A 13,436-nucleotide genomic window follows, 5' to 3' on the forward strand; every position below is an offset into this window, starting at 1 on the left:
ACTCTTATCAAGATTGCTCAACATATCCCCATGATATATTAATTTGATGGGTAAGAAATGAAATATTGCCGAAACCGGTTTGGCTCAGTGGATAGAGCGTCGGCCTGCGGACTCAAGGGTCCCAGGTTCGATTCCGGTCAAGGGCATGTACCTTGGTTGCGGGCACATCCCCAGTAGGGGGTGTGCAAGAGGCAGCTGATCGATGATTCTCTCTCATCGATGTTTCTAACTCTCTATCCCTCTCTCTTCCTCTCTGTAAAAAACTCAATAAAGTATATTAAAAAAAAAAAAAAATGAAATATCTACTGAGACTTGAAAAAAAACTCCATATTCCACTTAAGTACTTACCCATAGGCTCTTTAATAACACCATAATAATCTGGTGCATCATTAGGATCCACTGGTTCCAGGAAGGGCCAGGCCATCTTATGGGCCTACAAGGAAAAAAAAAAAGGGGGCCATTCTTATTGTCTCCACTTAAATTTCCCATTGGAATTACTGCATCAATCAATGCTTAAACTCCAAAAGTCTTAAACTGGATAGATAATATTGTTTATAATTCTGTTCTAGTCACAAATTCTCTCAGATGGGCATACTCTAAAATAATGGCTTTCAAAGAGTGATCTGAGGACCTTGGCATGAGGGGACGGGGTTTGAAGCACTAGTTTAGGAGTAAAGAAAGTTGGCATGATGACTTGCCACCTGAATGATGCCGGCACTGTAATCACACCCATAAAACAGGGGATGGGGTGAGTTCAACGTGTGGAATGGAAGTCTTGGCTGGGTAGCTCAGTTGGTTAGAGCGTTGACCTGATATGCCGTGGTTGAAGGTGCAATCCCAGGAAGGGCACATACAATTATCAACCAACGGCCCGGCTAGTGTGGCTCAGCGTTTGAGTGTTGACCCATGAACCAAGAGGTTGCTGGTTTGATTCCCAGTCAGGGCACAGGCCTGGGGTTTGTGGGCTCGATCCCCATTGGGGGGCGTGCAGGAGGCAGTTGATCAATGATGTTTCTCTCACTGATGTTTCTATTCTTCTCCCTCCTCTCTCTCTAAAAATCAATAAAAATATATTTAAAAGAACCAACCAATGAATTATCAATAAGTAGAAGAACAAATCTATGTCTCTCCCTTTCTCTTCTTTCCCCCCTCTTGCTAAAACCAATAAATTTAATTTATAAGGCAAAGTGTGAAATGGTCAGCACTGCTGGCTAATGTGGCTAAATGAGGTGGCAGAAATGTGATGTTAAATAACATTTGACCCTGTGCTGAGACTATTGTTCTCCTTTCAGTTCTTCCCATTCTCCCACCTGTGATTACAACAGAGAGAGTGTCAGTCTAACACTGATGTCTTGAGTACATCTCTAGCATTTGCTAATCTTGTAAGCCTTCCCATCTCCTTTTGATTTTTAATAAGGGGAGGGAAGGCTTTGGCTCAAAGCCTTACATAAGCATTTGTATCTCAGTAGGATTTAATCAGACTGTTTTTCAATCTATGATGGTGGGATGAAGTTTTCTTTTTCTTTTCTTTTTTTTTTGGATATAGTTTTCCTTAAAAATAAAATTTAGGTTAAAAAGTGAGTCATCTTAGCCCAGCTAGGTTTTGCTCAGTGGATAGAGTGTCGGCCTACAGACTAAAGGGTCCCGGGTTCGATCCCAGTCAAGGGCACGTACCTCAGTTGCAGGTTCCTCCCTGGCCCAGGCCCTGGTCAGGGCTCGTGCAGGAGGCAACCAATCTCTCACATCAATATTTCTGTCTTTCCCTCTCTCTCTAAAAATCAATGGAAAAATATCCTCAGGTGAGGATTAAAAAAAATAATAATAAAGTATCTCATTAAAAAAAAAGTGAGTTATTTTAAATACAAATGTTGGTAAAGAGCAGCTGAGCTATTGTGTGGCTGTGGAAACCTCATGACATTGGCATGTGAAGGACTGAAGATGGTGGAGCACTTGACTAGATTGGCTGGGAGTCAGTGAATAGTCAGGTAGTCTAAGATTGGCAAGCTCAAACTCTAGGAGTGTTTCCAAAGTCACGCTGGTAGATTTCATCTTCAAACGTGGCACACAGAGTGGCTTCTCACCTGGAGAGAACGCAGCACCCTCTTCAAACCCTCATAATCTTTCTCTGTTAGTGGCGTGAGCACTGTCATGGCATCCTCTGTCGACTGGCACTGTGGACAGACATACTCGTCAATGAGCTCTGCCTCACTCTGCAAGATGCCAACACAGCGCCCATGGTACCAATTCTGACACCGATCACAGCCAATATAAAATCTGCAAGATCCGAAATGGAAATGTGAGTTCAAAACAGATGGGCTCAAATTACTTATAATTTATTTTAAGAAGTAATAATGCATGCATCTGAAAATACTCTAACCCTAGGATATAAAGATTTAGTATTATAATTGTTTTAATAGTTTTGAAGATTGACATTCCTATGTGTTAATCTAGTATTTCTGATGTTAAAAACAAGCATTAAAAATTTATTAAGGACACTGTATAATATTAGAGAACCAATATGAAGAAAAATATAAAACATTTTAATTGTCTTTAAGGCTCAAAACAAAATAAAGCCAAAAATCTTTCAACAAATACCATATCAAATGGGAAGCTGATATTGGCCACCCAACTGGGAGTTCAAATTCCTGGAAGCTAAAAACAGAGTCTCAGAGCTTGTATCCAAATTAGTATTTTTCTAACCCACAAAAAAGCGCCTTTCAAACACTGATGAAGTCCAAACAAGGCAGGCTATTTTAATCTCATTAATTTCTGTTACATATTGAAGAATCAAGTCTACCATTAAACCATATTTTTCCCAATAAATCTCAAACATTCACTAAGAAGCAACATAAATTTTGAAGGGGAGGTAAAGAGGGAAGAAGAGAAAAAAAATGGAAAGGAATTTGTAATGTAAGTGTATAATATATGCAGAAAATATCTTGCTTTTCATTTTAAAATAAATAAGTAATCAGACAGAGCAATTTGGCTTCCTAAATTATTAAATATGATGCTCTTATCAGAACTCACTGTGACTCATCATAAGGTGTTCTGCAGATACAGTACAATTCCTCACTGCTGCCCTCTTGTGCCCGTTTACAATCATTACAGATGTACACATCCATTTTCTTAGCCTCCTTTTCTGTGATGCCAACACATTCTCCATGATACCAGTTAGTACAAAGATCACAGCCAATATAGAACCTAAAAGTATTCACAATGAAAATGACAATGTGATTGTCATTTTGAGCTGCATGGTACTTAAATCTGTCTTCCCTGCTCTGATTCACTTTCTTACAGGATAACTTTCTGCAATGTGTCAGCTAAACATCCTGAATCCGACCATTCTACCCCTGGCAAACTACAGCATCTGACTATATCAAGTGTGAAAACATAAAGTCACTCACATCAATTTCAACAAATACACTGTTTAGTGAAATATGAGTCTTTAAAAACATACTAGAATTTGAAAAAATAAAGAACACACTGATGGTATGTCTGCCTCTTAATGAATGTGTGTAAAACTGTAACAGGCACAAAAACCAAAGCCAAAGAATCAAAGACTTACATCTGTCAAACCTATGCCACAGAAGCCATTTCAAAATCAGGGCTGTTTCTTAGATAGGTTTGAAAATGTATCTCACAATTTAAATTTGAAAACAAAGCAAAGCGCAAACACCAAATAGAAGTTACACTACAAGGAACATGCAGGTCAGCCAGGTGTAGAAGATAAATGGTCAAAAAATGATATGAAGAAGAAAACTAATAAAGGTACATGTAGTAATTCAATTCTACTAAATAAATGTTGTAATTTAATCTAATTGTGACAGATTCTGACAGGGGCCAGTTTTTCAGTCAATACAATGTGTGAGACAATGTGGAGTGGCCAGGTTAATTAACTGTAAGAAATTGCTTCAATTAAAAACCAGGGTACACGGTGCAGAGTGTAAGGACAGTTATCCAAAACAGTATTTGGCAAGGTGGGGCTGTGTGGGTGTATAACGGCTGTGTGAGGGCTAATTACATACAGGGTTATCAAGGCTTTTGAAAATAAGGTCCCAAATGACAAAATGGAAAGTGTCTCTATGACAAACACGTGTATATACAAGTGTTGACAGGCACTGGGTAGGAAACTTCATATCAAAGTCATAGGAAGAATTAGTATGGATCACAAGGAACCAGACTGGCCTTGCTGATACCATTGGTTCTAGCAAGGGATTTCTTGGTCAATTCACCTAGAGAAATAGTAGTTGTACTCAAGCTTCAAACTTTATGAAAGTTAAGGAATATTACATGGTTGTGTGGTTTATCCTATTACCACTAACTTTATTCTTTTGGAATTATGACTTCCGCAGGATTTTCACAGCCACAGGTGGGGGCCACCAAGGTGTTTTTGTGTTGCCTTCACCAGATGGTGGGCTGTATGTTCTGGAAATAAGCTCAGGACTTGTATTTCAGGTTTTAGTCACTCTCACTAGATTTCCAAACCAAGCTAGTTTGATACGAAAGATTAAAAAATACTCCTTAAAAAACACTAACTCATCCAAACTCAAACAGGGAGTGAATGAACCTGGTATACTGAAATGTTAATGACAAACTGAAAAATATGAAATATACACAAGATAATGAGGCAATCTCAATACAATGAGCACATGTACACGTGTGCCTCATTTTATGCAACTTAGATATTACATAAAATACATTTCTGTGATCTTAATATTTTAAGTAGGCCAAAGAAGACTGTTATTTAAAGAAATTCCATAAGCAGATCTTTTTGTAAATCATATTCTGTTTTATTCTACAAATCATTCAATATATTTTGCTTAAAGGGAGGCACACTTGTATTAGACTGAGGGAAAAATCAGTTAATAGGGCTCCACTTTTTACATTATGTATAATTTCCAGTAAAGTAAGACAATGAAAAGTGAAGATGCCTAAACTGATCTATGTTTAATTCAACACACAGCTAAGTTTACCAACAGAAACTTTTGATCTAGCACTTGTAGATTATAATTTAAATAGCACCACCAAAGCAGCTTCAAGGTTGCAGTTTAAACATCATTAAAGAGAGAATTTTATTTTAGAAATGGATTAGGCATCCACTTAAAGTAGACATTAAGCATTCCTAATTCTAAATGATCATATTTTTTAGCACAATCAAACTTTTCAGTACTATAAAATAATCTTGTGGTTAATTTTGGCTTTTAAAAGCTGGCCTACATTTAATTGTTCAAAATGGAAGCTAAATACTTAGTTAAAAGACAATGATAAAAAAATAAAAGTACATTTATAGATCAGCATCTCTAAAATCTCGTATATATTACCAAATACAAGTTACAACTGTCAAAAACAGCTTCCAGCTGCCATGCTTATTCAATTTTTTGAGTGTCTTAATTGAGGAATGGGTAAAAGGAACACTTTTTTTATTTCTCTGACTTTTTCCCCAATAAGAAAGTGGGAACTTTGACAAAAATAGTAGTTATACCATTCCAATATAAAAAAACAGAGAATTGCTTAAAATTAAACAACAAAAAACCAAAGGCACTCAAACTTGAAACCTCCTGCACCATTCAGATTCACACAGTCTCTAGAATTTGATGTATAGAGGTTGTGAACAGATTCTAGAAAGGACGCTCTGAACTCTGGCAGCAATAATCACACACCTCCTCCTCCAGACAGCACTACTGACTGATTTGGAGTTAATCCAGAGAGAAGAGGAGAAAGCCAAGGAGCAACAGAAAGCTTGTTTTTGACAGAAAAAGAATATGAAGGACAAACACGAATCATGAATACGGGAAATAAACTTTTATTTGCTAGTGTCAAAGTTAAGAATATCAGATGCAAGATCAGAGATTAAACACTATTACCCTTACTTTTAACTATTTTCCTTTATGTTGCTAATTTCCTTCAAAACTGGAAGATTAATGGCTAACCTTTAAGAAAATAAACTAGAGCTCAAAAGGATCTACTCACTTAGATTCATCGTAAGGCGTTTTACAGATACAATAAAGCTTTGTGTCCTTCTTAGTTTCCTTTGAGGTAGTAGAAATCATTTTCTTCTTCTTGGACTTGGAGCTCGAGTCTCTTTCCTCTTCTCGCTTCCTCTTCTGAGAAGCTGCAGACAGCGTGGCCGAGGCTGTGGCTGAGGCCTGTGGCCCCGAGTGCTGCGGGGGAGGTGGAGGTGGAGGTGGAGGCGAAGGCGGAGGGGCTGGAGGCGCAGGAGGTGCTGCAGGGGGAGTGGTAGCTGCTGCAGTGGCCTGCACCATTTCTTTTTCTTTCTTAATTTTCAGGTCTCTCTTGAGCTCTTCCTATTGTCAATTAAAGACAATACAAGATTATCATTTGACTTATGTAAATGCACAAACTGGCCAGAGGATGTTACATTACTCCCCTTGTCGCAATAGCGCCATAGTTCAACCTAACGTGAGGGAGTTGCAATAATTCCAAACACCCATGTTTGTACTATACCTTAAACCCAATTACAACAACTAAAAATGGAAGATGAAATAACAACTAGAGAGCTATTATCCTCAAAGGAGCTCTGACAGAACGATGCACAAGTGTCTAACAAGGACATCCCTTTCCCGCCGGCCGGTGATGCCCTGGTTATTTTAGTCATGGCTCAGGATGTGCTGTCCAGTGTCCTCACCCACTGGCTGCTTTCTTCTGGCCACTCTCCTTCTGTGTCCTTAGAGTGAGAATGAACATGAATTGATACTCAAACTGACCAGCCCAAAGCAGGATGAGAGACGGATTTGCCTTGTTTCTTATGCAGCTATGTCTAGAATTAAAGGCTGAAGGGAGAGCATTTTCTTATTACAGATTTTCCCATAAATTAAAATCCTTTTTCTTTTTTCATGTGAAATATTTTACAAGCACACCTCTGCTTCCCAGTGTAACAACTTAGTCTTAGAAAAACCACTGGGACTGGTATCCATGAACAAACTTGGTGTAAACGAAATATAGTTATGACTGAGCTTTTAAGCATCACAAATATTCTAACAAATAAACCTGTATGGTCTTGATTTAATAAATCTATTTTCTCCATGTAATCTAGATAGTCTTGTAAATGAGAAGATAAACTCTGTGGCTCTTCAACAGCCCTTCTCTATTTAAAAAGAAAGTCTGAACTTTTTCCTAGGGATGAAAGTAAATCTTTCATTAAAAGTTTCATTTTAATAACATGGTTTATAAAATATAACGAGATGACTGCAGGAAAATCAAGATCGTTAAGACAGTGTAGTGGGTATACACCTTGATTCCCCTGTCAAGAACATACTAATGAGCCCTGGCCAGTTTGGCTCAGTGGATAGAATGTCGGCCTGTGGACTGAGAGGTCACGGGTTCGATTCTGGTCAAGGGCACAGGCCCAGGTTGCGGGCTTGATCCCGAGTGGAAGGCGTGCAGGAGGTAGCCTATCAATGATTCCCTCTTATTGCTGATGTTTCTCTCTCTCTCTCTCCCCACTCTCCCTTCCTCTCTGAAACCAATAAAAAATATATATATTTTTTAAAAAGAAAGAACACACCAATGCATGTAAAGTATAAAAAAGAGAAAACTGGAAAGACATAGCTATGCTTGAATACAATATAAATGTCTCTATGGAACGGAAACTGCAGGCCTATTGGGCTCCAGATTTGGAAGTAGGAAGTGGTAACCCACAACAGTAACAGGAAGAAGGGGACTCAAGCTTCGTATGAGATGGATAAGGAGCAGGCTCCCTGTTTGATATTAAGTGTTGGCTCGGCTACAATGGACTTTAAGAGAGGAAACAAAACCAAACCCTATCACTTAAAATACCAAATGCAAAACCAAATGAAAACATGTAATGTGAAAAAAGACTACCAACAAAATCAATAACCAAATCTGCATTCACTCCATATGAAATTAATTTTATAGGACAATGACAAAAAGTTTATAATACATGTGTTTGAGAATTTCAGAGGCAAATGAAGATATAAAGTTCTATTAAAAAATGAGTAAATTACTTTATCAAAAAGACAAGCAGAGGGGGATGAAGGAGGGATAAAAAGGTGGAACACAGGATGTTTAAAGCAGAGAAACTATTCTGTATGATGTTGTAATGACATGCTTCTGTATTTTGTAAGATGTCCTTCAAAGCAAATTATCTTAGCAATAAGTTCTAGTTAAAAAGTTCTAGAAAATAAGTTCTAGTTAATAAGTTCTAGAAAATAAGTTCTAGTTAATAAGTTCTAGTTAATAAGTTCTAGTTAAAATAATGCTGATTATTTTCTTAATGTATAATTTTTCTGCATTAGATAATACACTGTCAAAAAGAACACCATTTATACAAAAGAATATTTACAACAGTAGTAACATCTTTAAATGGCTGCATAGTATAGTGAATGCAGAAAAATGTTCAGTATTATGTTGTCTCCAGTGTGACTGTTTTATATATAATGTGTTTATATGAATACAAATATTATAAACAAGGTATATTCTAAAATTACTTTAAAATGGTAATCTTTGGCCCCAGCTGGTTTGGCTCAGTGGATAGAGCATCAGCCTGTGGACTGAAGGGTTCCAGGTTCAATTCCGGTCAAGGACACATGCCTGGTTTGTCTGCTCGATCCCCAGTTGGGGGCGTGCAGGAGGTAGCTGGTCAATGATTCTCTCTCATCATTGATGTTTCTCTCTCTCCCCCGCCCCCCCTTCCTCTCTGAAATCAATAAAAATATATTTAAAATTCATTAAAATAAATAAATAAACAATAAATGGTAATCTTTGCCTAGCCCAGTGGTCGGCAAACCGCGGCTCACGAGCCACATGCGGCTCTTTGGCCCCTTGAGTGTGGCTCTTCCACAAAATACCACATGCGGGCGCCGCACGTACAGTACGATTGAAACTTTGTGGCCCATGCGCAGAAGTCGGTTTTCGGCCTGGGCGAGTCTATTTTGAAGAAGTGGCGTTGGAGCACTCAAGGGGCCAAAGAGCCGCATGTGGCTTGCGAGCCGCAGTTTGCCTACCACTGGCCTAGCCGGTGTGGCTCAGTGGTCCTATGAACCAGGAAATCACAGTTTGATTCCAGTCAAGGCACCTGCCAGGGTTGCTAGCTTGATCCCCAGTAGGAGGAGTGCAGGAGGCAGCCGATCAATGATTCTCATCATTAATGTTTCTCTGCCTCTCTCCCTCTCCCCTCCTTTCTCTGAAATCAATAAAAACACAGTAAAAAATAAATAAATAAAATGGTAATCTTTGGGCAGTATAAACTTACATATAATTTTTATTTGTTGGATAAAGGTAATTGCTTTGAAAGACATTTAAATGTATGTTTGTATGTTCATTCATTCATTCATTCATTCATTTATAAAGGATACAGATTACAAATATTTCCCTACCTTGTGCAGAATAGGGAGCAGGAGCAGTATGTGAAACACCCAAATGTTAAGTAAATATTTGTTGAATGAATTGAATGGATACATCACTCTATAAATACTATTCTGCAGCCTACATTTTCATTCAAATATTTATGAGGATTTCCCCAAAGAATTAAAAACAAAAAAGCACTAATCCTACACTGACCATTGTGAGGATACTCCAAAACACATTTAATCCAGTGGTTCTCAACTGAGGGTGGTAATGGTACCTCTGGAGGTGTTTGAGTATGTATGGAGAGGGGACAAGGTCACTCTTTTGCTGGTTACAATGAAGGGAAAGCTACCAGCATTTGGAACCCAGTGCTAAACTTCCTACAGAGTGTCAAAAACTGGCCTGTTGAAAGGGCCCAAAGTGCTCCTGTTGAGAAACACTGACAAACAATCTCTTTGTGGACTTAAGGGCTGATTCCAGATTATTGTTATGGTTAATAGTCATTATGTCCTTGCTCGTGTATCTTGCCTAGTTGTTTCTCAGATGGTTCTAGAAGTAAAATTATGGATCAAAGAGTATTCACATTTTAGTAATTTTATACATACCAATGAAATGTTCTCTAGAAATACATGGTATTTTCTCCAGAAAAAAGTATTTTCATTATTAGGTTGAATATCATTTTGTTGATTAATATTTGACAGATTTGAAATCTGCTTATTTTTGTGTCTTAAAAATCTTCTACTAGAGGTTTTTTTTTTAAAACTTCAGCTTTATTGAGGTGTAACTTACAAAATCACAAAATATTTAAAGTGTACATTGTAGTATTTTGATTTACATGTATATTGTGAAAGAATTCCCCTTATATAGTTAATTAGTGTTATCTTTTTCTTATTGACTTAAGAGCTCTTTAAATTTTAGGAATACTAATTCTGACATAAATGTCACAATTCCCTCCCCCCAACCCCCCCGTTATCTGTTTTACAATGCTGTTTATGGTATTTCCCCGCCCAAATAAAATTTTTCTGTGTCATCAAATCTATCTTTCTCCTTTGTGGTATTTGAAATCTGAAATGCTTAGGAGTGATTTTTCCTATGCTGAGATTACAAAAAGTGACAATCATATTTTATTCAATTATTTTTGTGATTTCAATTTTTACACTAAAAATTAGATCTATAAAATATATCTTAATTTAAAGTGGGTGGTGGTATATTATATATTCTGTTGCTTCTGTGAGTTGGCTCTTTTGCTTATTACATCTCAACAATGGTTGTAATCATGATATTTATTGAGTACCTTAAATTTTAATTCTTTTTCTTTTTTTGGGTTTTGAGATAATAATCGTATCCTACACAATAACAACTTTATCTTCTTTTTTCTTTTCTTGGCTTAACATATTAGCTAGAATTTCCAGAGATGCTAAAATAATAATGCTGATTTTTGGCACTGTCATCTGGTTTCTGACATTAGTGGGAAGAGCTCTAATGTCTTAGAGTTGATTTTTTAATATTTCTCACCTTAAAATATAAAGGCACTTTTGATGCTTTATATAGCCTACTTTTCTTTTAAAAAGCTGCTTAGATATGTATGAATAGATGTTTTCTTTCATTTTTCAATAAATTCCCCAAGCAAGCAGAGAATTTGCAATGCCTGGTAGATCAGTTTACAAATCAAGGAAGAAATATGGTCTTATTTAATGGGCACACTTTATTTTTCATTCTTTCAACATTAGTTCACAGTTTTTCTGTCTACCTCTCTTGTGAAACTTGGCTCCTGATAACTTCTGGCAAGACGGTGTCATAGAGAATAAAAACTATTCCCAAGAGACTTCTCAAATGGTTTAGTCAACAGACTAACCTCTTAAAGTGCCTGGTTTAGAGATTACAATATACATTTAGATATAAAAATCTCTAAGACATGCCCCACAGCTTTTTATTGAATATACAAAACTGTAAATTCTAGAAAACAAGATAAAATTTTAAGCTTAACCAAAATTTCAAGAGAGGAAAGAATAAAAGTAATGTTAAAAACTGGACAGAGAAGGAAAGGAAATACCTTCTTACCTGCACTTCAATTTGTAGGTCTTTGTCCAAGAGAGCTCTCTTTTTCAGTATTTCTGCTTTGAGCTGCTCTTTGTGTTTGAAGAGCAGTGCAGAGAGCTTGGTAGCATTCTGCTTGCTACGTTTCTGTTCCACACTCTCTTCACGCTTTCGTTTTTTCGCTGCTTGTTTTTCTTCTTTATCTATCTTATCCAAAATATACTTCATCACCTGGTTACAGACAATCATTCTAGAGAGAAATACACAACCTATGTAATGCTGGGCATTTCATTCTGAAAGGCTTAAGACAAGATTTTTGATGTCTCTACAGGTGATACACAAACTTTGAGTAATTGGAAAGCTTCAAAGAGTGATTCAAACAGGCAATGAGAACCTATTAGTGCCAGGGGTTCTCACTGAATTAACTTCAGTCAAGATTAAAAACTATAAACTCAGCCCTAGCCATTTTGTCTCAGTGGATAGAGCATTAGCCTGAGGATTGAAAGGTTGCTGGTTCAATTCCAGTGAAGGGCACATGCCTTGGTTGCAGCCTCCATCCCTGGCCCTGGTGGAGGCGAGTGTGGGAGGCAACCAATCGATGTGTCTCTCTCACACTGATGCTTCTTTCTCTCTGTCTCTGCCCTCCCTTCCACTCACTCTAAAAAGCAATGGGAAAAATATTCTCGGATGAGGATTAACAAAAACACACACAAAACAAACAAACAAAAAAACTATAAATTCAGAACCTGTGTGTCCAGATACAAAAGAGGAGACTGACATACAACGAAACCCTGTTACCATCTCTCCCTACCTTTGATTCTCCTCTCTTTCAGCTGGAGTCATGGTCTTTTTCTGTTTTAAATGTTCTATGACAGCATTATGCTTCATCACCACCTTCAGGACAGGAAAAAAAAAAAATCCAAAAGTGCATATTTTAGTATGACTACAAGTTGGTACACAGGTAATAGTAGAAATCTGAGCGCAACTATGTGTTTCCCAAAAAACTAAGAATTTTCTATCATAACACTACAAATAAAATCAGAGCTATATGGTCTGGATGCTTACCATGTACCAGGCCCTGTGCTAAGGTAAGCACTTGACATTGTCTCATTTATTCCTCATAACATGGAAAGGTAGGAATAATTTTACAAAGAGATCCCAAGACAAAATAAGGAATATGGCTGTAATTCTAGCCCAGCAATCATTTTCCAAAGGCCATGTTTTTAACATTATGTTCTTTCCAGGCATTAATTTTAAAGATTCCTCCCACCTCCAACCCACAGATGGGCTAAAGAGATTAGGGTAAAGGCAGGTATTGTGATACATAATTCTCAATTTATAAACTATACAGTACTAAAAGCTGGGTGATAATGCATTTAAACATTACATATGATGTCAATTTTATAATTCTATTACCATAGATCTTTAAAATCTGTTGTTTAAAAAATGCTTCTCTTTTAATGATATCATATTATAATCATCAAAGTTGCTAAGAGACTAGATATTAATTATTCCAACCACTGAAATGAAGCAATAACGTGACATGATAGAGGTGCTTATGTTACAAAAGCATTATTACAATATGTAAATGTTATCAAATCAACAGGTTATACACCTTAAACTTACACAATGCTATACGCCAAATATATTTCAATGAAAAAATAAAAGTGCTTCTACATACATGACCTCAGTTAATCATTACAATGACCTTGGGTGGCTGGAAAGAGGGAATTTTAGTAAGGATATAGCTCAGAGGAGATAAGTGAGTTTCAGGGGCTGTGAATGGGAGACCCAGGAACAGAATGCAAGTCTCATGACATGGGAACACTTGAAATCCACACTAGTACCAGGCAGTGCGTGCTGTAGATATAAAGAAAAATTTTTCCAGTAATGCTACAAGATGTTATAATGTGACTTCATTTTAAGTAGAATAATTCTTACTCATCTAAGTTGCCTTACTTCACTAAGATGCTACTGCATAATGCCACTTTATATGTAAGCTATGGAATCATAGTAGTTAAAATTTACAAAGGTGTGGCTAGAAATGCAAATGAGTGAAACTGGTCTATAAT

At 37.0% G+C, this 13,436-nt stretch overlaps 1 protein-coding gene across 4 annotated transcripts in view; it reads right to left on the minus strand.

Annotated features, from left to right (window-relative positions):
• Positions 1 to 13,436, minus strand: part of BPTF (bromodomain PHD finger transcription factor) — a 109,977-nt gene that overhangs the window by 10,101 nt on the left and 86,440 nt on the right. For 3 of the 4 annotated variants that reach the window (XM_028157349.2, XM_028157350.2, XM_054709782.1), the window contains 5 exons: positions 12,176 to 12,258; positions 11,389 to 11,614; positions 5,971 to 6,305; positions 2,082 to 2,274; positions 349 to 433 (listed from right to left, as the gene is read on the minus strand). In XM_028157349.2, the coding sequence (XP_028013150.2) occupies positions 349 to 433; positions 2,082 to 2,274; positions 5,971 to 6,305; positions 11,389 to 11,614; positions 12,176 to 12,258 (922 nt within the window). Of the gene's footprint in view, positions 1 to 348; positions 434 to 2,081; positions 2,275 to 3,027; positions 3,202 to 5,970; positions 6,306 to 11,388; positions 11,615 to 12,175; positions 12,259 to 13,436 lie in introns of all 4 variants that reach the window. The other variant, XM_054709781.1, reaches the window with a different exon arrangement.

This window comes from Eptesicus fuscus, chromosome 20 (genome assembly GCF_027574615.1).
Source record: "Eptesicus fuscus isolate TK198812 chromosome 20, DD_ASM_mEF_20220401, whole genome shotgun sequence".
Lineage (NCBI taxonomy): Eukaryota > Metazoa > Chordata > Mammalia > Chiroptera > Vespertilionidae > Eptesicus > Eptesicus fuscus.